General features: G+C 39.5%; 2 protein-coding genes and 1 long non-coding RNA gene across 9 annotated transcripts in view; 1 reads left to right on the forward strand and 2 right to left on the reverse strand.

The window, feature by feature from the left end:
• Positions 1–9,659, forward strand: part of RINT1 (RAD50 interactor 1) — a 24,967-nt gene extending 15,308 nt beyond the window's left edge. For 3 of the 5 annotated variants that reach the window (XM_081535878.1, XM_081535875.1, XM_081535877.1), the window contains exons 11-15: positions 1,537–1,736; positions 5,117–5,331; positions 6,920–7,100; positions 7,174–7,292; positions 8,203–9,659. In XM_081535878.1, coding sequence (XP_081392004.1) covers positions 1,537–1,736; positions 5,117–5,331; positions 6,920–7,100; positions 7,174–7,292; positions 8,203–8,395 — 908 coding nt within the window. In that variant the 3' untranslated portion in view covers positions 8,396–9,659. The remainder of the gene's footprint in view (positions 1–1,536; positions 1,737–5,116; positions 5,332–6,919; positions 7,101–7,173; positions 7,293–8,202) is intronic. The other 2 variants (XM_081535879.1, XM_081535876.1) reach the window with 1 other exon arrangement.
• On the reverse strand, positions 7,045–23,799 carry EFCAB10 (EF-hand calcium binding domain 10). Of its 3 annotated transcripts, none has more exons than XM_081535888.1 (4): positions 23,665–23,799; positions 9,867–10,031; positions 9,669–9,756; positions 7,045–7,090 (listed from the first exon to the last, which is right to left on the reverse strand). In XM_081535888.1, the coding sequence occupies exons 1-4, from the start codon at positions 23,771–23,773 to the stop codon at positions 7,045–7,047; spliced, it is 408 nt and encodes a 135-aa protein (XP_081392014.1). In that variant the 5' UTR covers positions 23,774–23,799. The 3 variants fall into 3 exon arrangements, with proteins under 3 accessions (XP_081392014.1, XP_081392013.1, XP_081392015.1); XM_081535887.1 differs by lacking the exon at positions 7,045–7,090 and adding an exon at positions 8,508–8,585; XM_081535889.1 differs by lacking the exons at positions 7,045–7,090; positions 9,867–10,031 and adding an exon at positions 8,508–8,585.
• Positions 18,340–20,623, reverse strand: LOC145524149 (uncharacterized). Its single transcript, XR_014067258.1, has 3 exons — positions 20,004–20,623; positions 19,745–19,883; positions 18,340–18,781 (listed from the first exon to the last, which is right to left on the reverse strand). It is a non-coding gene; the product is annotated as an uncharacterized LOC145524149 (long non-coding RNA).
• Positions 23,800–25,541: the final 1,742 nt, after the last annotated feature.

Here is a 25,541-nt window from a genome sequence, read left to right on the forward strand (position 1 = left end):
AAATACCATATAGTGGTTATTATAGTATCTTCAAATTCAATTTCGGTAAAACTCTAGCACAGTATTTTAGCTTTTGGATTTTTTGTAATTTAACTAAGACCTTAAACATTAGTTTACATGAGGGGAAAATTCCTCAATTGTTACATAAAAACAAATAAGCATTTAATTTTATTACCTGAATTCCCTTGTCTTTCAACTTTTCAAGTATCTTCAGTAAACGGTGATTGACCCAAGTTTTATATATTATTTTCTTCACCCTGATATATCAGAGTTTGTAGAATAGTAGAATAATAAAGTAACTTTAAGGATAGGAATGGGGGCTTCCCTGGTGGTTCAGATGGTAAAAAGTCTGCCTGCAGTGCAGGAGACCTGGGTTCAGTCCGTGGGTCGGGAAGATCCCCTGGAGAAGGCAAAGATCGGAATAGTAACAGGAACTTCTATGGTCCAAGAATGTTCTGGCTGGAGGGTGGCCCAGCTGTCTCTAGCCCTGGCTGGTCTGTCCCTGTCCATGTTGCCCCTAGGGCACTGCAGACCTGCTGGTTTTCCAGGTGCCACTGAGCTGTCACTGCCGTGGTCCTTCTGTGTCTTGTCCATTTCTTGGGCCTGTGCAGTAACCTGAAGAGGTGTCATTCTAGCCCAGTCAGTAAATAATTCTGTATTCTTTAAGAAAAATATGAAAAACACTAAAATACAAAAATATTTAGCAAAACTGATTAAAAAACTTTTATTATGGAAATTTTCTCATATATCTAAAAGCAGCATAACGAACCCTCAGGTAATCTGTTCCTAAGGTTGAAAACGATCACTTTTCTATTATGTATTTTTCCTCCCCAAAATACAGATTGTTTTCCTGAAGTATTTTAAAGAGCATTTTAGACATCTTATCTTTTCATCTATAAATCTTTAACTACATATTTCTTTTAACCTCTCCTAGTTCCTCCTTCCTTTTTTAAAAAATGTCATTTGTTGAAGAAATGGAATAATTTTTGTATATGATTTTCTCATATGCCTTTTAACCTTTTAAAAAAAATTGAGGCATAACTTTTAAACTGAAGCACAGTTGATTTACAACATTGTGTTAGAGGCATAACTTATATACAGTGAAATGCATAGATCATCAGTATATAGATCAGTGAGTTTTGACAAATACTAGTACTTGTGAAACACACATCCTCAGGGAGTTTAGAAATGGATCCATACTTGAATGGTTGGTTGATTTTTGACAAAGGCACCAAAGCTAGCCAATAGGAAAACCCTATACCATAAAATTTCATGTGCTGTGCGTGCTAAGTCGCTTCAGTCATGTCCAACTCTTTGCGACCCTATGGACTGTAGCCGACCAGGCTCCTCTGTCCTTGGAATTCTCCAGGCAAAAATACTGGAGTCGGTTGCTATGCCCTCCTCAAGGGGATCTTCCCAACCCAGGAATTGAACCCCCGTCTCTTACATCTCCTGCATTGGCAGGTGAGTTCTTTACCACTAGTGCCACCTGGGAAGCCCATAAACCTTCATATGTCTTGTTAATTTTCTCCACAGACAGGTATAAAAATCTTCCCACAGCTTCCAGAAAGTTGCAGTTCCTGGAGTTACAGAAGGACTTAGTAGATGATTTTAGGATACGATTAACTCAGGTGATGAAAGAAGAGACTAGAGCTTCCCTTGGCTTTCGGTACTGTGCAATTCTTAATGCCGTGAACTACATCTCAACAGTGCTAGCAGACTGGGCTGACAATGTTGTAAGTTAATCTTTTCTATTAAGTAATATATTAGTAATTTGAACAGTTTTACCTTTTGAAATGTTGAATCTGTAGCAAGCAGAAATAACACATTAGACAGAATCAAAACTGGGCCAAACTTAGGAGGTATGATTACAGTACATATTCTTCTCATCTAAGTCTCGTATAGTTAAATCATCCTGATATTTTAATCATTGGAAAAGAAAGCCATCCTTTCATGAAATTTTAGTTTATAAAGTAAATCTTTCCTCTATAGATTTTAAATTTGGGAAATATATTGAATGGTAATTGCCATCTCAGAAAAAGCTAAGCTTGTATAATGACATCAAAATCAATAAAATTCAGAACTTAGAGGAAAAAAAAAGAATAACATTTGATACCTCTTAAAAGTGAAAGTGTTAATCACTCAGTCATGTCCGACTCTTTGTGGCCCTGTGGACTGCAGCCCGCCAGGCTCCTCTATCCATGGAATTCTCCAGGCAAGAATACTGGAGTGGGTTGCCATTCCCTTCTCCAGGGGATCTTCCTGACCTGGGGATCAAACCCGGGTCTCCTGCATTGTAGATGGATTCTTTATTGTCTGAGCCACCAGGAAAGTCCCTATTGAGTGCCTTCAAACACGACAAATTATGAAGAGTCATAAAAATGGAAACATTTTTAACCTAAATATTTCATACATTAAAATATTGTTTATATTTTGTTTTTTTGAAACATACTCAAGAATAAATAGATGGTAAAATGAACTCTAATGTGCCTATCGCCCATCTTCTAATACCAATTTTGTTTCATTTAAGCCTTTCTTCTACCCCTTATGCAGAATTATTTTGAAGTAGATCTCAGATATATTTCATGGTAAATATTTCCATACGTATCTCTAAAAGATAAGAATCCCTTTTAAAAAAAGCAGTGTGGTATGTGGGGATCCTAGTTCCTCGACCAGGGATTGACCCTACACCCCCTGCACTGGAAGTGTGGCGTTTCAACCACTGGACCATCAAGGAAGTCCCCAATATACTATGAATTTATAACAAAATATTATACTATACTGCTAGCACATCATACAGAAAAAAATGTATTCCTTTACTGCGAGAGAAAAACAAAACGAAAGTCTTTATCTTAAATCCAGGATAATCAGCCAAAAAACAGGAAACAAATATACTAATAATAGATGTAAACAAGATAAATACCTGGTAAACACAATCATAATTTATTTTAATCTGGGCTTTTTGGCTGGGATTTAGTAATTATTTAAAGACTTTTTTACCAAATGTTAACTGAAATACATGTGCATGATATCATTCTGCTGAGCAAGGTTAATAATTATTTCATAAAATGAATATTAGTGGAATGTAATGATCAATGCATTTGTCTTTATAAAGTCACCTAATCAGAATATGTTCATTCACTATGTACTTTTATGTGTCATGTTCCTAATTTTAGTAGGTGCTTTATTCACTCACCCCCCCAACCCCCACAGTGCTCCGTTTTCTGCTTAGCTTTTTTGTAAAACAAACTGTCATTCTTGCTTCTTGTGCCAATGCTTTAATAAGAGACTCATTCAGGGGCACATTTTTAGCTTCAGTGAAATATTTGTAGAACATCATTAACTACTTTACTCAGTGCTGTAGTCAGTTTACATAGATGAACTGGCCATCATCCCTGTCCTTAGAAAATTAATAATCTGATATTGAATTAACTGGTTCCTTCTGTCAACAGAGAAATAATCAAATTTTAGAGTTGACTCTTCGAATCATGAATGAATTTTGTGTCTGGTATGTTATTATGGTACAAATTCTGTTTAACACCAGATATCACTTAACCACATTCATAGTCCTTCAGCTTGTGAATGCTCTAAATAAAAATCATGTAAGCTCTTGAATTACCCAAAAATAGGAAAAATAGACAGAGTTCGGCTTCCATTCGTTAGATTCTCTACTTACAGCTGTCTGACCATTGCCAGATGGTGCCGAGCCTGACATACCCAGCCTGTTCAGAATTAGGAGTTTTTCAGTCATAGGTGGCAGAAACCCAGATTAATGCTGGCCTAATTTGGGGAGTGGGGTGGCATGAGGTGAGGAACTTGTTTGTGTAACTGAGGCGTGGCTGCTCTAAAGTTGTTCATTTCTGGCTTCACTCAGGCAGGCTCTGGTAAATGTGGCCATAGGTGGCTCTAGGCTCCCACGGTCTATGAACAGTCTCAAAAGGACAGTGCTACTACCCTGACAGCTTCAGCAGAAATGCCGAGGCGGGCTCTTACAGGTCATCTCTGAACAATCCCTAGTAGCCACGCCCAGTCCTCTACTAACAGACATTTAGGGTTTTGGTTTTTAATGTTTTACTAATTATCCACAGTGTTATTTCTGCCTATAAGGCAGAAAGAAGACTATTAATTCCACCTAAAATAGCACTGTAAAAAATTATATTTTAATTCTTTTAACTCATGTATCTGTTAGGTTTACTACAGCTCTCAATCTGTGTCTCGAAAAAATGAGATTAGCCATTAGGGGAATGCAAATCAAAACTACAATGGGATACCACTGCATACAAACCAGGATGGCTATGATAATAATAATATACATCATTTATAAGCACAGCGTGGATAAATTTGTACCCTCATACACAGCCAATAGGAATGTAAAATGGTAGAGTTGCTATGGAAAATAGTTTGGCAATTCCTCAAAAGGTTAAATATAGAATTACTATATGATCCTGAAGTTCTACTCCTTGGTATATATCCAAGAGAAACGAAAACATGTATCTGCACAGAAACTTGTACACAAATGATCATAGCTATATTATTCATAAAAGACAAAAAGTGGAAACAAGCCCAGATGTCTGTCAACTAATGAATGGATAAATAGAATATCATTTGGCCACGAAAAGTAATGAAATACTGATACATATTACAACATGGTTGAACCTTGAAACATTATACCAAGTGAAAGAAGCTAGTTATAAAGAATCATAGATTATATGAGTCCGTTTGTATAAAATGTCCAGAACAGGCAGATCTAGAGACAGAAGAGGAGTGGTTGCCTAAGGGTGGGAGTGGGGGATGAGGAGGACGTTGGGAGATGATGGCAGAGTGTGGGATTGCTTTCTAGGGTAATGAAAACGTTGTAAAACTGACTGCTGAGAGATGCACGACTCTGAATGTATGAAACGCCACTGAACTGTATATTTTTTGGCCACACTGCGCAGAGTGTGTTATCTTAGTTCCCTAACCAGAGATCAAATCTGTGCCCCCTGCAGTGGAAGCGCAGAGTCTTAACCAAGAGACTGTATACTTTAAAAGAATGAATTATATGATATATGAGTTAGATCTCAAGCTGTTAAAAAAAAAAAGTGTCTTAAACATGTTGACATATTTTTGTTTTCAGTTCTTCTTACAACTTCAACAGGCAGCATTGGAAGTCTTTGCAGAGAATAACACTCTAAGTAAACTGCAGCTAGGACAGCTAGCCTCTATGGAAAGCTCTGTCTTTGATGACATGATTAACCTGTTAGAGCGTTTAAAGCATGACATGCTGACCCGGCAAGTAGACCATGTTTTTAGAGAAGTTAAAGATGCTGCAAAACTGTATAAAAAAGAGAGGTAAGTCCTCCGTATTTTCTTCCTCTGTATTTTCTTATAAGTCAACTCTCAACTACAATTTATAAAAGTTAACAGATAACATGCAGTCAGATTTCCAAAGTGTCCATAGATAGCACGGAGTTTGGCCTTTTGCATTCCCAACTTTTAACCATTTTTGATGGAAATCTTTCTAAAATGTTTTGACAGTCTTAATCAGAATAAATGGATAATAACTTAACCTTCAGATGTGGCTATAAATCCAGAGAGCTGGTGTCTGATACGGGGTTAAATGGCCTAGCCTGTCACCCACTGACAAAGCAAGGTGCTGCTGTAGTACCTGTGCATGCCTGCACTGTAGCGTAGTCACTGTCAACGATTCCTTGTGATGTCTGTTACCTCCCCCAGATGGTGGCTTCCTTGAGCACAGGCAGTGTCTGTCCTAGCACAGTCATGTCACACGGAGGACTTATCAGTTTAGAAGTGTTAGTAGTCTCTGTTGTTTTGCTGAAAATTAACAGTGTAAAATTAGCTGATGTCTCAAATGTTAATGCATTTTACATTTTAACTATTTTATATCAGTAAATCATATTAAATTTGGAGGTTTAAAAATTTTATCATCCTCATTAAGAGTATTTCATTGAGAGCTAAAGTATAAACATGAAAGAAAGTGAAAGTGAAAGTTGCTCAGTTGTATCTGACTCTTTGAGACCCCATGGACTATACAGTCCATGGAATTCTCCAGGCCAGAATACTGGAGTGGGTAGCCTTTCTCTTCTCCAGGGGATCTTCCCAACCCAGGGATCCAACCCAGGTCTCCTGCATTGAGGAAGATTCTTTACCACCTGAGCCACCAAGGAAGCCCAAGAATACTGGAGTGTGTAGCCTATCCCTTCTCTAGCGGATCTTCCTGACCCAGGAATTGAACCAGGGTCTCCTGCACGAAGGCAATGGCAACCCACTCCAGTACTCTTGCCTGGAAAATCCCATGGACGGAGCAGCCTGGTAGACTGCAGTCCATGGGGTCGCTAAGAGTCGGACACAACTGAGCGACTTCATTTTCACTTTTCACTTTCATGCATTGGAGAAGGAAATGGCAACCCACTCCAGTGTTCTTGCCTGGAGAATCCCAGGGAAGGGGGAGCCTGGTGGGCTGCCGTCTATGAGGTCGCACAGAGTCGGACATGACTAAAGCGACTTAGCAGCAGCTGCAGCTCCTGTATTGCAGGCAGATTCTTTACCAGCTGAACCACAAGGGAAGCAAAAAGTATAAACATAGGTACAGGGAACTCCCTGGCCATCCAGTGGTTAGGACTTGGGGCTTTCACTGCTGAGGCCTGGATTCAGTCCCTGGTCAGGGAACTAAGATCCTGCAAGCTGCGAGGCATGGCCAAAAATAAAATAACATAACATAAAATAAACAAACAGGTACATTTATTTTCTGAGAGCACTTTTAATGTTGGACTGTACACTTTTTCTCATCCAGAATGCCCCAGGAGAGTGTACTTCCCCAAATTTAAAATAATTAAAAAATCTTAAACATACAGAATGATGAAAAATTTCATAATAAAAATTAATATGCTGCAGACAGTGCTGTTTCTGCTTTTTCCAGGTGGTTGTCCTTGCCATCGCAGTCTGAACAGGCGGTGATGTCCCTGTCCAGTTCAGCTTGCCCCTTACTGCTTACTTTACGAGACCGTTTACTTCACTTAGAGCAGCAGCTTTGCTTCTCCCTATTTAAAGTTTTCTGGCAAATGCTTGTAGAGAAGCTGGACATATACATCTACCAAGAAGTAAGTAAGAGCAGACTGTATTTTGGGCTGTGATGATAAAGGCAACTCCTATATGGATTGTCCTTTTTTTCAGATAATTCTTGCCAATCACTTCAATGAAGGAGGAGCTGCTCAGCTGCACTTTGACATGACTCGGAATCTTTTCCCTTTGTTTTCTCACTATTGCAAGAGGCCAGAAAATTATTTTAAACAGTAAGCACAATATTTAACAATTAACTTCGATGTTATCAAATTGTTAGAGGAGGTTGTTTACTTTTTAAACAGCTTTAAGGTTCCAGTGATGTAAGTATACATAGCATCAATTAACAACTTAAAATAGTCATAAGATGTGACGATAAAATGTGACCCATGACCTCCAAAAGTTGACCAGAACTGGATATAAATTATATGTTGAGCTTTGTTTTCTAACATTTGGTTTAATGCTTATTACTTGGAAATAAATAGAATATGAAAGCAAATGCACTCCTGCCATATTGAATAAATAGAAGAAGTTTAAAATGTTTAGTACTCAACAACAGGCTAGGCCTGAAGAAAAATTAAAGTTTGTTTACTTAAACATTTGATATTAATTTTGGTTCTAAGTATAACTAACATGATATACGAAGAATTCTTAGAAGTTTTTTTAGAAATTGGTGTAAAACTCATTTAGATTTTTGAGATTATAAAATATTCCTTTTAAACATATAAAATGAAAGGTTTTTTGCTCATTTCAGTATGACACTTATTTCTGCTTTTTTTGTTTTTTAGTATTCTGTATATCTATCTGCTTATATTTTGTCCCTTAATTTTCTCTTTTCCCATATCCTAAAGTTTTACCTACATTTAATATACTGTTAGTATCAAATATCATATTTGGGGAAGTAATGAATATATGTTAAAACAATGATCCTTTTACCTTATAGTAATCTAATGAAATATAAACTCTGTACATATACAGTCAACACATGTTGAAAGAGCCAAATAGTTAATCCATAGTTTTATAGAGGGCATATGATCTGACAGTGCAGGGCAGCTGTTTAGTTTTTCCCAATGACATCGTTAGAGGACAATATGGGATGATAATGGAGATCTCATTTCCTTCCTGCTCTTTTTTTTTAAACAGTGTAAAAGAAGCCTGTATTCTTTTGAATTTGAATGTTGGTTCTGCCTTACTTCTGAGAGATGTCCTACAGTCAACTTCAGGGCAACCTCCTGCCACAGCGGCACTAAATGAAGTTGGGATTTATAAACTGGCTCAGCAAGATGTTGAGATTCTACTTAATTTGAGGACAAACTGGCCTAACACTGGAAAATAAAGGGTCTTTTTTAGTTTGGGATTTTTGTTTTTTGTTGTTTTAACAAAAAGGAAGCCTGTTGGATTTCAAGTTATATGCTGAAGTTCTGAATTAATGAAACTGGACAACTGAAAACTTTATAGAATCATTTATTATCTGGGACTTAGAGTGTTATTAAAATGCTGACCATATTTCCTGAGTCCTCTTGTTCCTAAGAAAACAAAAAACAAAAAGCTCAGAGGCCATGAACACTCAGAGTAATTCCATTTACAAATATACACAGTGAATATGTTGAATAAAATACAGGAGCAGGGATAATAAATTACAGTCAACTTTTAATTTCTTTTTCCAGTTAGGGAAGACTGTTGCAGGTAATCTAACATAACATAAAATTTTTTAAAAAATCACTTTAAAATGTATGTTTATAATTGAAGTTCTGTATCTAGTTTGGAAATTCACTATGTTTACCATAAGAAAACAGAAGAGATGGTGACTGAAATAGAATTGCTCTCTTTCCACAAATGTCTATTTAGAACACTTGCTAGTTCCATTCCACGTGACAGTGGGCAACCTTTGCTTTGTGGACGAAACATTTTAACTAGAGCACTGTGATGCTACCATTTTCTCTGAGGTAGGGAATGGAAGTAAATATTTTTTGTTGAATATCTGTGTAACTAATGATGAGATGAGAAAAAACTTTCTTCCAGCTTTTCCTATGTTAAATTAGACTTTTAAACAAATTGAGCTAGCTTAGCTAAAGGCTTCTTTCTGTAAGTAGTTTCATTCCCATGGTTTTTTATTTCCTGACTTAGCATTTAGTTAATACCGTTCACGCTGTAATACCTCAAATCCAAAACTGTCAGGCTGGCATGCAGCCTGTACTGCCGATAAACATTTACTTTCTGAGAAATGATTCTGAGAAAAATTTCATTACTCTATATACAGAGATTTTCCAACTAGTATATTGAGGTTAAAGCTTTTCTGTTAGTTCTTCTGGCTGATTAGGGCTTCTCTATCTCATTCTCTGAGAATTGCTGGGGGTTCCCATTGAGAACAGAATGAAGCGGCCTCTGGAACCTCCTTACCCCAGCATCCTCTTCCTCCCCTCCCCCCAGGCTTAGAGACTGCTGTCAACACTCCCTGTCCTCACTGTCTAGACAGAAAGCTGAAAGTTTTCAGGGAATGAAATGCTTCTATCAAAAGGTAGGAACCTCTGTTTTAAAATGTATTAATTGTACATCAACATCATGCCACATTATTTACATAAAATAAAGTCACTTAAAAATAAGCTTACACTTCATTCCTGAATTTTTCTAAAGTTACTCCATGTCCATCGTCTTTTAAAACTTCATCTGCAGTACACAGACCCAGGGTTTTTAGTGCTATAAGAGAATAAGAAAAAAGAAAACTTTACAAAGTGAGAATTAGTTTCAGCTAGGGAAACTTATGTAATGACTACAAATTATTACCTCAGTTTGTAAAAGATACTGACCTTCTTTATACTGTATGAATGATATGGATCCTTTATTCGAGGAGTCCAGCATCTCAAACATAGATGCAATGTTAGAGTTATCCATAAAGAAAGGGAGAGCCACGCCTGATAGTTTGGCAATTCTCAGCCGTTCCAATATAGATATTAAATACTCTCTTGGTCTTTCTGTAAAAGAATAGTTCCAATTCTTTCTGATAAGAAATTAAAATATGTCTGTCATAAACGGAAATAGTCATGTAACAATTACTAAATACCTGTGTTTAAAGTACTGTACTAGGCACTGGGAATATAGGCCTTGCTTACAGGAAAGGTAAGACATTGAACAATTAAATATTTATATACACAAGTGCTCTACTCCAGATGATTGAATAAATGTCCATTCAGGTCTACTGTATCCTTCTACTTCTCTGTATATTCATTCTAGTAATTTCTGAGAGTTTGATATTAAAACTCCAACTAAAAACTTAATTCATCTACTTAATAATTGTTATAGTGGACCTATATGTAACCTTGTTTTGTATTTTCCAAGTCTCCTGTAAATGTTATCATACTTTCATAATTTAAAAAAATAAAAATCAAGAGATGGAACCAAAGACCGAAAAAAAAATTGTCCAGAGACTAGACTTGTGCATTTTTTAAAAAAGTCCTCAAGTGACTCTAATTTACAGTGAGAGTTGAAAACCCCCAAGTGGAACAGCATGACATAGGAAAGAAGATCAACTAAAAGGGTAAAGAATAGACTTTCAAAAACAAACATTTAGGTTAATATAGTCCTCCAGTTAGGAAGCATAAATGTTCAATCCTAATATAAGGGCAGTATTTTAGATACATAGGCTATCTTTCATCTAAACAATGTTAAATATGAAATATCAAGATCAATTCACTCTGCAGAAATAATGCAGGGGAGCTGTGATAATAAAGCTAGAAGAAGTATAAAAATGGTGTGGCTTAGAAGATGAATGCCTCATCTGCTCCATCACTGTAGTTCAATCCTGGGAGACAGATTCTCAAAACAAGAAAACTTAAGTCATTAAGAATTTCATACATCTATAAAAGTAGAAAAGTATCATGATCTCATCACCAGCTTCAACTGTTACATTTTGTGGCTAGTCTTATTTTACCATGATTCCATCTAGTTCCCTCTGCCTGTATTTATGTTGAAGTAAATCACAGTAATCATCTCTCATTAGTGAATGTCTTAAGTGTGCACTTCTAAAAGATCAGAACCCCCTCTTTTTGGTTGAGATATAATTGACATATTGTGTAAGTTTAAGGTGTGCAACTTGTTGGTGTACATTTATGCTACAGGAGGATTGCTATGGTAGTACTAGTTAATGTTTCTATCACATCACACAGTGACCACTGCTTTTTTGTGATGGGAATAATTAAGATCTAGTCTCTTAGCAAGTTTCATGCTTATAATAAGGCATTGTTCTCTGTAGTTACTATGCTGTGCATTAGATCTCCAGGACTTACTATAGTTATCTACTAGTTGCAAGTTTGTACCCTTAAACAACATCTCTCCTATCCCTCACCCGCCAGCCTCTGGTAACCACCATTCTACTCTCTGTTTTGTTTTGTTTTTTTTTTTTAAATATTTATTTATTTGACTTTGCTGGGTCCTAGAAGCCAGCCGTTTTTCTTTCATGTGTGTGTCTGCTCCTGTGTTTTCCTGGTCTATAATGTTAAAGTGGGGCAAATAACACAGGCTTTTGCGATCTAAATGTGCGACATACGGAATTGCCTTTTCATTGAACTTCCTGCACTGACCCTGGCGTGAGACGGGTATTCAGTCGTATCTGAGGAGTTAATGAAACCCGGGGTCCCTTGTGGTTCAGACGGTGAAGAATTTGCCTAAAATGCCAGATTATATTATATGCAGTGTACTTCATGAGTGGAGAAGGCAATGGCACCCCCCTCCAGTACTCTTGCCTGGAAAATCCGATGGACGGAGGAGCCTGGTAGGCTGCAGTCCACGGGGTCGCTAAGAGTCGAACACGACTGAGCGACTTCACTTTCCCTTTTTCCTTTCATGCATTGGAGAAGGAAATGGCAACCCACTCCAGTGTTCTTGCCTGGAGAATCCCAGGGATGGGGGAGCCCGGTGGGCTTCCGTCTATGGAGTCGCACGGAGTCGGACACGACTGAAGTGACTTAGCAGTAGCAGTAGCAGTTGTGGCACACAGGATCTTTAGTTGTGGCATGTGGGATCTAGTTCCCTGACCAGGGATCGAACCCAGGCCCCCTGTATTGGGAGCGCAGAGTCTTAGCCACTGGACCACCAGGGAAGACCCCTACTCTCTGTTTTTATAAGTTTGGCTTTTTTAGATTCCACATTTAAGTGATACCATACAGTATTTGTCTTTCTCTCTTTGACTTATTTTACCTAGTCCAATGTCCTCAGGGTCCACCCGTGACAGCTGATCTAACAGGTGTGAGCTGATACCTCAGTGAGGTTTTAACTTGCATTCCCCTGATGATTTGTAATATACAGAGCATCTTTTCATGTACCTGTTGCCCTGTGGATATCTTTCTTAGGAAAAATGTCTATTTAGTTCCTCTGCCCATTTTAAATCAAATTGTTCATTTATCATATATATGATCTGCAAATATTTTCTCCCATTCCACAGACTGCCTTTTCATTTTGTTGCTTGTTTTTTTTTTTTTTTGCTGTGCAGAAGGGCTTCCGCTTTTTGTTTTGGCTGTGCCATGTGGCTTATGGAATCTTTTTCCTCAACCAGGGATCAAACCTGGGTCCCTGGAAGTGAAAGTGCCGAGTCCCAACTGCTGGACCACCAGGGATTCCCTGTGCAGAAGTTTTTCAGTTTAATTTAATCTCCTTGTTGATATTGGCATTTGTTGTTTGTGTTTTTGGTGTCATTCATACCCAGAAGTCGTTGCCAAGACCACTGTCGAGGAGCTTCTTCCCTATGTTTTCTTCTAGGAATTTTACAGTATCAGGTCTCAGGTTTAAGTCTTTAATCCATTTCAAGTTAATTTATGTGAATGGTGTTAAGACAGGGGTCCAGTCTCCTTTTTCTGCATGTGGTTCCTCATTTTTCCCAACACCATTTGTTTGAAGAGGGGACTCCTTTTTCTTTTTCATGTTACTACAATACTGTCATCTTGATACAATTTACACATCCAACAAAATTCTTAACATTCTCAAATAGCCAGACATTATTCAAATTTCCAGTTGTCTCACAAATTTCATAAATTATAAATGCTCTTTAAAAATCAGTAATCAAATAAAGTCCACTCACTGTGATAGGTTATGTTTTTAAATCTCTCTTAATTATATAGGTTTCTTCCTCCATGTATTTCCCTCCTTGGAATTTGTGTGTTGAAAATAGAAGTAGGTGAACTTTTAATCTAATACAGTGCCTTTTGGTGCAACTTTGAATACACCATAGCAGCAAATAGGTTACTAACGCAATCACATATGCAATCTACGTCATTTCTTTCTTAACTATATTTCAAAATCAGAAAACATCTATGATTGAATTTCAGTTCATTATATTTCTTTTTAAGGATAGAATAAACAATGCTGATGGAACTTGCTGTGTTACTTTGATGAAGATTTGTTGTTGTATATCCTTTAGACTATATGGGGTGCTATAATGCTTATATTTGGAATCTATATACTCTACCTGCTTCTAAAAATGTTTTGAAAATGCTTACAACAGTGCAAAGTCACTTTAGTCATGTCTGGCTCTTTGCAACCTCATGGATTGTAGCCTGCCAGGTTCCTCTGTCCATCAGATTCTCCAGGCAAGAATGTTGGAGTGAGTTGCCATTTCCTTCTCCAGGGGATCTTCCCGACCCAGGAATCGAACCCGGGTCTCCTATATCTCCTGCACTGGCAAGTGGGTTCTTTACCACTAGCACCACCATATTTGGAATCTATAATTTATACTCCATCTGCTTCTAAAAATGTTTTGAAAAATGCTTGTAACAGAAGTATATATAATAAGATGTAAATTTTTTTTTAAAAAAAGGGAAGAGCCAAATGTTACTAACCACTTAAATCACATAAATGTCGATGATGACATTGACATTGACATTTGATGATGACAATCAGTTCTTCAAGGAACACAAACTTCAAGTTCAACATTGTAATACTAATAGTATGTACTGAGCCCTTACTATGTGCCTGGTACTACGCTAAGTGTTTTCTGTGGCTAGCTTCGTTTCCTCCTCCCAAGTGTCACTTGCTCAAGGCCACACAGTCGGTATAAACCTAGGCAGCTCCTTCCACAGCTCCTGGCCTCTACCACACCTGACTCACATGAGAAGCATTTGCTATACCCAAACCTAGTCAGTCATGAGGATCTCTCCCAAGTCTTTATCAATAGTTCTCAAATTCATCCTATCTTCACCACTCCCAAGCAGTAGCTCTCACCTGGGTAACTACAATTGCCTCATTAAAAAAAAAAAAAAAAAATCCTGATTTCTTTAATGCTATCCCCTAAAAAGGTACACTCCCTCCTTCCACAGCATAGAATTGCCCCTGGGAAGGGCTCCCCAGTCAGAGGCTGTATTTCCCAATACATCCTAGGAAAGGCCATATTTTCTTACCAAATGATTCAGGTTATGTCAGATTTGGCTGTTAAATGAGTTATGAAAATCTATTGGCTTTCAGAGATTCCAGAATTTGGGGATCAAGGATATGGGATCATGGATGTGTTGTCACAACAGTAATAGCCCAGCCACGCTGTCCTGTCTTATTTTCCATAACTCCCTTACAATTCTAAGGTTTTCAAACTGAGATACATATCATAATGCCAGGAGCTTTGCAAACATCCAAGATAAAGATACATCGTTTCTTTCTGAGCATCATTCAGGTGTGTGTAAGTCGCTCAGTTATGTCCAACTATTTGTGACCACATGAACTGTAGCCCACTAGTCTCCTCTGTCCATGGGATTCTCCAGGCAAGAATGCTGAAGTGGGTTGCCATTCTCTTCTCCAGAGGATCTTCCCAACCCAGGGATTGAACCCAGGTCTCCTGCGATTCTGTACCATCTGAGCCACCAAGGAAGCCTGAGCATCATTCATACAATAGTAAATATGTTTCTTATTATTCACTATTGTATGAGCATCATTCTTACAACAGTGAATAATAAGGAACATTAAGAAATGGAGCAGCTTTCCTGGTGGCCAAGAGGTTAAGAATCCACCTGGCAATGCAGGGGACACCAGTTCGATTGCTCATCTAGGAAGATCCCACATGAAACTGGGCAACTAAGTCCTTGCACCACAACTGCTGAGCCTGTGCTTCAGAGCCTGGGAACTGTAACTACTGAGTCCACGTTCTGCAACTACTAAAGCCCACGCACCTAGAGCCTGTGCTCCACAACAAGAGAAGCCACCGTGATGAGAAGCCTGTGCAACGCATCTAGAGAGTGTCCCCATTCTCTGTAACTAGAGAAAGCTCATGCATAGCAATGAAGACCCAGCAGAGCCAAAAACTTTTTTTTAATATTTTTTAAAAAGTGAAAAAGAAATGGATATACGATGTTTCCCCCTTATCTATCCATGGAGAATACATTCCAAGACCCCTGATAGATATCTGAAACCACAGATAATACTGAGCCCTATATATTCTATGTGTTTTCCCATACATACATCTATCTATGATAAAGTTTAATTTATAAATTAGGCAGAGTAAGAAATTAACAACAATAATAAAATCAAACAATTTTAACAATATACCATAATAAAAGTTATATGAATGTGGTCTCTCTCAAAATACCTTATTATACAAACCAATGCAATGGACATGAACTTCAGTTAGTTGTTTGTAAATTTCAAACTTACAGTGTTTGAAAGTGTGAAATTTCAAAGTGTTTGTAGTGTGAAATTTACAAATTCCAGGATATGGTGAGGGACAGGGAAGAGTGGTGTACTGTATACAGTTCATGCAGTCGCCCAGAGTTGGCTACTGAACAACAACAAATGCCTTTTCCATCTTAACTAAGCATTTATCATGCACTGTGGCTGTAACTTTTGTAGTGTGACATGCAACAATAAAATTGGAATTTCTTTTTCCTTCTTCACAGTTTCATGGATAGAAGATTCATTCTTACCAAAGATCTTAGCACCCTCAGCACTCTGTGACTTTTTTTCTTTCCTTATTAAGTTGAGAACGTTCACCTTTTCACTTAAAGGAAGCGTTTATAGCTTCTCTTTGGCATACCCAAACTGGGAGCATCATTGGTCTGGTGCTTTGGGTCCAGTATTCAGTAAAATCTGTAAATTTTTTTTGGTAAGAAAAAAGGGTGACTTGAACACAAGCACTGCAGTCCTGTGACCATCAATCTGTAACTGAGATGGCAACTAAGTGACTCAGGGCAGACAGGCTGGACAAAGGGACAATTCGAGGCCGAGGCAGGATGGTTCAAGATTTCATCAGCACTACTCAGAAGAGTGTGAAATTTACAACTTATCAATTGTTTATTTCTGAAATTTTCCATTCAATATTTTCATACTGCAGCTTACTGCAGGGAACTGAAACTGCTGAAAGCAAAACTGTGGATAAGGAAGGACACTCATGTGTCTGTAGGAGAACAAAACATTCATTTCAGCTAAAACAAGTGACTTCAAAGAAATTTGCTATGCAGCATCAGGATGAGGTCTCAGATGCTAAGGGTACAAGTTGCCTTTCTGCTGGCATTTGGAGGGCTTGGGTGGAAGCTGAAGAGCACACCCGTGCAGCGAGTGAGGGAAATCCCTGGATAATTACTGTACAGCAGGGGGGGTGAGAGGTCAGTCCAGACTGGAGCAGGGGGGTTGAGTGGGGGAGGTGGGGATGGGGATGACCTGATGAACGTACATGAGATGAATGTAATGAGATGAGATCTGTACTTGTGAAAAAAGAGCATATGGGTGAGCTAGCGATAATTACACAGAAAACTCAAGCAAACATTTAAAATGTAGTATTATTAGCTTCGGGGGAAAAAAACAAAGGAAATATAATCATAACATACTACATGGATTAGTTGTGGATATCTGCCTAATACTAATAATGTAAATTCTGAACACTGATAATATCAAAATTGGGTTCTAACTTTATTGGGAAGATGAGAGTGACTGGGAACAGATGTGAATGTGTATGTGTGTGTGTGCGTGGGCATGTGTGCACTTCTGGAACTGTGGTGGCTACTGTGGGAAATTTTTAACAGGTAAATCCACTTAAGGGGCACCCTTAAAAGAGAGGATCCCAAACCTCTCAGAGACAATGAAATGTGTTCTTTGGTTGGTATGCAGAAGCTTCTAAAAGACAAAATGACTTCAAAATCTAATAGGATCCTTACAGCATGCAAATCAAAAATCTTTAGTGAGAAACCTTTGGCCATGTGAGCAGGTAATCTTAATTTATCTGTCAGAATTACAGTGTGGCTCCAACTGGTTGGAGTTTTGTATTGCAATACTTGTTTGTCGTTGTTGTTTAGTTGCTAAGTTGTGTCCGACTCTTTTGCAACCCCATGGACTGTAGCCTGCCAGGCTTCTTCTGTCCATGGGATTCTCCAGGCAAGAATACTGGAGTGGGTTGCCATTTCTTTCTCTAGAGGATCTTCTCAACCCAAGGAATGAACCCGCATCTCCTGCACTGGCAGGCAGATTCATTACCACTGAGTCACAAGAGAAGCCCCTACAGTACCTGAAAGTGAAAGTGAAAGTCGCTCAGTTCTGTCCGACTCTTTGTGACCCCATGGCCTATACTGTCCATGGAATTCTCCAGGCCAGAATACCAGAGTGAATAGCCTTTCCCTTCTCCAAGGGATCTTCCCAACCCAGGGATTGAACCCAGGTCTCCCACATTGCGGGTGGATTCTTTACCAGCTGAGCCACAAGGGAAGCTCAAGAATACTGGAGTGGGTACCCTATCCCTTCTCCAGGGGATCTTCCCAACCCAGGAATCAAACCAGGGTCTCCTGCATTGTGGGCAGATTCTTTACCAACTGAGCTATGACGGAAGCCCCTACAGTACCTGAGGTATGGCTAAAATTTAATGAAGGCTATGAGATCTTTGTTTGTGTCTGTCTGTATGTTTATGTATGTCTATGTAGATGTGGCATTTTTCTATTACTTTCAGATGGTACTGCCAAGATTAATTTATAAAAAATTCAATTTAATTGGCTTAAAAAATTGATATAATGTGCGAAAGCCGCTCAATTGTGTCTAACTCTTTGTGACCCCATGGACTATACAGTCCATGGAATTCTCCAGGCCAGAATACTGCAGTGGGTAGCCTATCCCTTCTCTAGGGGATCTTCCTAACCCAGGGATTGAACCCAGGTCTCCTGCATTGCAGGCAGATTGTTTACCAGATGAGCCACCAGGGAAGCCCTAAAAAATTAGAGCTTATTATTAATTAAGCATTCCTAAACTCTCAGAGATATAGAAACAAACAGATGATTTTCAAGTTCACATGATCTAGAATAAATAAAATGATCTTTGATAAATAAAAGCTATTGTTTAAGTTTGTTGGTTTAATAAAAACAATCATGTCTTCTCAGAATAGTCAATATTAAATGTAAGGCAAACACAACTTTTTCTACCTGGGTTTACTAGTCAAATAAGCTCATGCTATTTGTTACAGAATTTGCCAACAAGAAACATTAAAATCAGTTCAGTTCAGTCACTCAGTCATGTCTGATTCTTTGCAACCTCAGTGTCCAATTCTTTGCAACCCCAGGGACTGCAGCACGCCAGTCTTCCCTGTCCATCACCAGCTCCCGGAGCTTGCTCAAACTCATGTCCATCGAGTCGGTGATGCCATCCAACCATCTCATCCTCTGTTGTCCCCTTCCCCTCTCGCCTTCAATTTTTCCGAGCATCAGGGTCTTTTCCGATGAGTCAGTTCTTCACATCAGGTGGCCAAAGTATTGGAGTTTCAGCTTCAGCAGCAGTCCTTCCAATGAATATTCAGAGTTGATTTCCTTTAAGATTGACCGGATTGACCTCTTTGCAGGCCAAGAGACTCTCAAGAGTCTTCTCCAAAATCACAGTTCAAAAGCATCAATTTAAAACACTTGCTTTTAACAATTATACTTGGATTATCTTAATGTTCAATTGATGCTTTTGAACATTAAGATAATCCAGGTATAATTGTTAAAAGCAAGTGTTTTAAATAAATGTAAAGTTTATACTAAGTTAAACTAAATAATGACATTCATTGAATATCTAGATCATTCCCAGAGAAGATAATGTACTAAGACATTGACTGCTAAACATAAGTTTATTTACTTTTGGCTTTTAATTTTTACAGAGATAGAGAATATCTGCGTCTATTAATATGTCTTCTGCCACGTTACAAATTGTATAGTAAAAAACCATGTCTCTAAAAAATACGTTTTTAAGATTATGTCTTCATGAATTTGCTAATCCACTACAGGATATTAATATATGATAGTTCACAATTGCCTGCTTCCTAGTTTTCACTGGAAAGCAAAGATTACAAATAGTTAAAATTTATAATTTATATGTAAAAATAAAACTGCTAGCAACAAGGGTGAAAGAAAAAGTGTATAAAAAGTAGTAAGGAAAACAGAATATATCTTTTTGGATAAGCTGGACAACTTGATATAAACCTCAGAGAAATCACAACAGCTCATGTGTGGGCAACCTGCAGGCCTGCTGTTATGTGGCCACTCAGAAGGTCACAAGATACATTCAAAGTGCAAGCCAGGAAAATCCATCGGACTGTAACTGCCAGCCTCATTACACCATCTGGAGATGCTTCAAACTCAAATCTAAAAATGTTCTCAAATGGCTTTTCTTAAACTCAGAAACTGAATGTATAATTTGCTCAAACTATTAGCCTTTGTTTTTCTTTTGTTTCCATAGAAATGCCTCTTGTTAAATTATAAATTACCTTATGGCTCACAGCACAGGGAGGCCTCATTTAGGTGAAAGTTCACCTGCAACACTGGCTTCTTGAAATAAAACATCTTCACTTCATCCTGTTTTGAGGGATCATGAGGATACATGGTTGCTGACACACCAGGCTGTGCCTATATAAGTAACTTAAAATTAATGGCACATAATCCAAAAAAAAAACCTGTCGGTAGACTTAGAAAGGTAAAACGTTAGTTCTTCATGACCCAGACAATCACGATGGTGTGATCACTCACCTAGAGCCAGACATCCTGGAATGTGAAGTCAAGTGGGCCTTAGGCAGCATCACTACAAACAAAGCTAGTGGAGGTGATGGAATTCCAGTTGAGCTATTTCAAATCCTCAAAGATGACACTGTGAAAGTGCTGCACTCAATATGCCAGCAAATCTGGAAAACTCAGCAGTGGCCACAGGACTGGAAAAGGTCAGTTTTCATTCCAATCTCAAAGAAAGGCAATGCCAAAGAATGCTCAAACTACCACACAATTGCACTCATATCACACGCTAGTAAAGTAATCCTTAAAATTCTATAAGCCAGGCTTCAGCAATACGTGAACCGTGAACTTCCAGATGTTCAAGCTGGTTTTAGAAAAGGCAGAGGAACCAGAAATCAAATTGCCAACATCCAATGGATCATCGAAAAAGCAAGAGAGTTCCAGAAAAACATCTATTTCTGCTTTATTGACTATTGCAAAGTCTTTGACTGTGTGGATCACAATAAACTGTGGAAAATCCTGAAAGAGATGGGAATACCAGACCACCTGACCTGCCTCTTATGAAACCAGTATGCAGGTCAGGAAGCAACAGTTAGAAATGGACATGGGACAACAGACTGGTTCCAAATAGGAAAAGGAGTACATCAAGGCTGTATATTGTCACCCTGCTTATTTAACTTCTTTGCAGAGTACATCATGAGAAACGCTGGGCTGGATGAAGCACAAGCTGGAATCAACACGGCCGGGAGAAATATCAATAACCTCAGATACGCAGATGACACCACTCTTATGGCAGAAAGTGAAAAAGAACTAAAGAGCCTCTTGATGAAAGTGAAAGAGGAGAGTGAAAAAGTTGGCTTAAAGCTCAACATTCAGAAAACTAAGATCATGGCATCCAGTCCCATCACTTCATGGCAGATAGATGGGGAAACAGTGGAAACAGTGGCTGACTTTATTTTTCTGGGCTCCAAAATCACTGCAGATGGTGACTGCAGCCATGAAATTAAAAGACGCTTATTCCTTGGAAGGAAAGTTATGATCAACCTTGATAGCATATTTAAAAGCAGAGACATTACTTTGCCAACAAAGGTCTAGTCAAGGCTATGGTTTTTCCAGTGGTCATGTATAGATGTGAGAGTTGGACTATAAAGAAAGCTGAGTGCCGAAGAATTGATGCTTTTGAACTGTGGTGTTGGAGAAGACTCTTGAGAGTCCCTTGGACTGCAAGGAGATCCAACCAGTCCATCCTAAAGGAGATCAGTCCTGGGTGTTCATTGGTAGGACTGATGTTGAAGCTGAAACTCCAATACTTTGGCTACCTGATGCGAAGAGCTGACTCATTGGAAAAGACCCTAATGCTGGGAAGGATTAGGGGCAGGAGGAGAAGGGGACGACAGAGGATGAGATGGCTGGATGGCATCATTGACTTGATGGACATGGGTTTGGGTGGACTCAGGGAGTTGGTGATGGACAGGGAGGCCTGGCGTGCTGCGGTTCATGGGGTCGCAAAGAGTCGGACATGACTGAGCGACTGAATTGAACTGAAAAGACAGCTAGTTATAACCCATTTGAATTATTTAACTTGTTAAATTCTTGGCTCCTGGGAATCTCTGCTCTGGACAATTTTTCAATCCTTGGCTATTATTTTCCTTACAGTTAGCATATTGACCTCTCTAGTGTGTTGTATAGAGTCTTAAATGTCTGTCGCCAGCTACTCACATACCAAATGGCATCCATCAGGAACAGACAACCAGGCAAAATCAATAATAACCCTGTGAAAGATTAACAAAATGACCACACGGCTCTCCCACTTAAGGACTCAACTAATGCAAACAGTGTATATGTGATTCTTAGGCCTGACTACATTAATGGAAGTAATGGAGAATAATGCAATACTGGCTGGTCATACTTTTAAGCCCACTGAGAGAATGGCCAAAAGCAGGAGGCAGGGTGAGGAGGTGGATTGTTAAAATCAAGACCAAATGGAGACCAGTCTTGAAAAATTCCCTGGAGAGACAAAACCAATTAAGTCATACAAGCAAAGCTTTATTTAGCTTTTTCTGCAAGACTAACTTGACCTGGGTCATTTCTTGCTTCTGCCTCTGGAAAACGCAAGCAAAAACTTTAAACTGTTTCCCAAGTTTGATATGAGGTAACCATTCACCTACTCCCTATCATTTAAGAAGATACCAATATCCTAACCAATTTTTGTGACAAATAAAGTCACTGCCTTCTCACCACAATACACTGCTTTCTAACAATAAACCTCTGAGCCTCATTTCTTGTTCTGGTTTGAGTCCTCCTGGTTTGCAAACTGTCTTTTGGTGTATGCACAATGGTGATTATTGGTTTTACTTCTGCTATTTCTGAAGTTTTGACACACACACACACACACATATATATATTTGCCTCTAAAAGCGAAAGATTATTTTCACCACCATTACAAAAACCAGCAAGAGACAGTAGTCATTTTTTCAAAAAGCGGGTTTTTAAAAATTAGTTTGATAGCAACTTTTCCCCAGTGCATTAAAAAGTGCATTCCTTTGTATTTAAAAAAGTTTTTCTATTTATTTTTAATTGTTACAGAGTTTTTACTGCTTTATTGTCTTAAAACAACTAGAAAGAACTTGATCACCCTATACATGACCATACTGGTTGTGTGGTTTTTGACAAAATTGTAATGTTGGCTATTTACATTTCCTTATACAAAAGCAAACAGGCAATTTTGGCATTTTGGAAACTCCATATGAGGCAAGCTACCATTCTCCACCCTGAGGAGAAGTACATCAACTCATTTTCACCTAAACATAACTTTTAAATTTACAGGCCACACAAAAATTATGAAATGATTCAAACTTTATATGAATTATTCAAACTTTATACGCGGATCGAGTGTATTAAAAATGTCAGAAAAATCTGTCTCAAGAACATCCTTCTGTTCTACCCTATCAACTGTTTTTTACCAGATTAAAAACTGTTTGAGGACAGGGGTAACACTGGGAACATCAGTTGGTTGCGGACATAAGAATGATTTATACGTTATTCGTTTAATCTTCTCCACGTTGCCATACTGCTGCTGCTGCTAAGTCGCTTCAGTCGTGTCCGACTCTGTGCGACCCCATAGACGGAAGCCCACCAGGCTCCCCAGTCGCTGGGATTCTCCAGGAAAGAACACTGGAGTGGGTTGCCATTTCCTTCTCCAATGCATGAAAGTGAAAAGGCAAAGTGAAGTTGCTCGACTCTTAGCGACCCGTGAGATCGGTACTATTATAATCTCCATTTTCCACAAGAGGAGAAAGGAGTTCAGGCTCTTGCCTAGTCACAAAGTACTCAGGGATGGGGCCAGGAGCCAGACTGCCGAACCCCAGAGCCTCTCTTCCACCCGCGACAACCCTCACCGGCCAGAGTCCCACCACACTCGGCAAGAGGCAGGCACAAAGGGGCCGCTGCGTTAAGTCTTGTTTAATTGAAAGCCACAATGTTAACGGGCAGCAGGAGGGCTCAACTAGCCGAGAGGCATGAGAGAGTGTGGAGGAGTGGGGGAGGTGGTATCCGGGAAGGAAGCTGTCCTCCGTCCCCCGGGACGCACGCGTGGAGGGATGGCTACACGAGGAATTTCTGGGGACCGCTCGGTGTGGGACGGAAAGTCAAGTGGTAGGCAAGACACTTGCAAGACACTTACCCGGCCGGAAGAAGAGGAGGGCGCTGGTAAGATAGGTCAGCAACTCCATAATCCGATGTTTTTCCAAATAATTCCTGGCTTCGAGCTCCCTGCTGCTGCGAGCCTCCATTGCGCCTAACTGGGCTGTTGCTAGGCGACCAGGCAGCGTCTCCGCCGCTCGGCTCCGCCCCTTCCGCCCGGTTACGTGACGCGCCCCCCACTGGCTGAGACCTGGGCACCAAGTCTACACGTCATCGAGAAGAGGCAGTTTGGGAACTGTGGGGTGGGGCAGACGCGGAGGCAGGAGGGAGATTCGTGTACAGCCCCTTGCGGACAGATGTCCTTGTCCCCCATCTGGGCTGAGGGTTGGGCCTGATGATCTTTTCCTGTTTCTGTCTCTAGCACCTAGCTCGGCACTTGTTGATCCAGGGCCTCATGTGGTAATAATACACAGTGTGTGTGAATGTATTAGTCGCTCAGTCGTGTCCGACCCTTTGCGACCCCAAGGACTGTAGCCCTCCAGGCTCCTCTGTCCATGGAATTCTGCAGGCAAGAATACTGGAGTGGGTTGTTAGTTCCTTCCCTATCCCGACCCAGGGGTAGAACCCGAGTATCCCACATCGCAGGCAGGTTCTTTACCATCTGAGCCACCAGGGAAACTTCTGTAATAACAGAGGTGTCCAGTGGAGAGTCCTAGGCACCACCTTTGGTGTGAGCAGCCTGCAGAGCGGTGCTGGTGGTGAGGCAGGAAGGGGCCGTTTTCTCTAGGGGATGGTGCAGTCATGAAATACCTGGATCCTGAGCTCCTACGTGTGTTTGCTTCACTAGACCGTTTGGAGCTGGTCTTAAGGAGAAAGAGACCACTTGACAGTTTTGAGACAGAGTCACTAAGTAAGGTGGGATGCAGGTGGCGAGGAGGGGCAACTACTTAGCCATGGAAGTACCTGAGAAACTAAACTCTAGGCTTGGACTTCTGTTCTTGAGGGCCAGGCTCTGAGATCAGTGCCCTTACCCGCCACCAGAGAGTTATTCCAGAAGAGCCACTTCAAGAAGACGAAAGACAAATGGCCAATAAACATATGAAAATACTCTTAGCCTCTCCAGCAATCCTGTAAACAAAACTACAAGAAAATGCCATTTTACGCCCATTTTACATCTACCAAACTGGTAAAAATAAAGAAGCTGAACAGTATCAACTGCTGGCAAGGCTATAGTGCAACGAAACAACCAGTGATGATCGGAGCTTCCAAAGTAGAACATCCACCTTGGAATTATCTTGGTAGTATAAACATGCTTCAGAAATTCCACACCTACAGCAACTCTTGTACACCTGTACCATGGTAAGTACAAGGATGTTCAGAACAGCACTGTTCACGATAGAAGACATAGCAGCTCAAAGGTCATCAAAAGTAGAATGGATTAAAAAAACTGATAGAGTCACAATGGAATACTATAAAGCTTTGCAGGAATGGATTGTAGCTACTGGCAACAAAATGGATGAATCTCAAAAACATAATATTGTCTCAAGAATATAAACAGTATGAATCAATTTATATAGTTAAAAAACATACAAAACAAAACAATGTATTGTTTACAGATTCAAGCCTATGTAGGAAATCTCTTAAGAAATACAAGGGAATAATACACAAAAATTCAGCATAGTATTTGCCTTGGAGGTGAGAGGAAAGGGAATGGGTTTGTGGAGCAATATCTTGAGGAAGATAAGGGTAATTTTCTTTACCTGAGTCGTGGGCACACAGGTGCTCAATGGACTATGATTCTTTATACCTTATATGTACTTAATACATTAAAAAAAAATCTACCCAGGACTCCATGTTGGTGTCCTGGACACAGGGATTCTGCTCTGTGCTCGAAGCTCAACATATATGATCTCCTTG

Source organism: Giraffa tippelskirchi, chromosome 10, assembly GCF_054371585.1.
Source record: "Giraffa tippelskirchi isolate mGirTip1 chromosome 10, T2T-mGirTip1v1.2.pri, whole genome shotgun sequence".
Taxonomy (NCBI): Eukaryota; Metazoa; Chordata; class Mammalia; order Artiodactyla; family Giraffidae; genus Giraffa; species Giraffa tippelskirchi.

Excerpts from the sequence above, each read along its gene's own strand:
- EFCAB10 (XM_081535888.1), bottom strand. The coding sequence starts at position 23,773 with ATGGAGGCTCGCAGCAGCAGGGAGCTCGAAGCCAGGAATTATTTGGAA. Across the intron at positions 9,757-9,866 it reads ATTCATACAGTATAAAGAAG|CACTAAAAACCCTGGGTCTG; the intron begins GTCAGTATCTTT and ends ATTCTCTTATAG. Across the intron at positions 7,091-9,668 it reads GAAAAATTCAGGAATGAAGT|ATGTATATGTCCAGCTTCTC; the intron begins GTAAGCTTATTT and ends ACTTCTTGGTAG.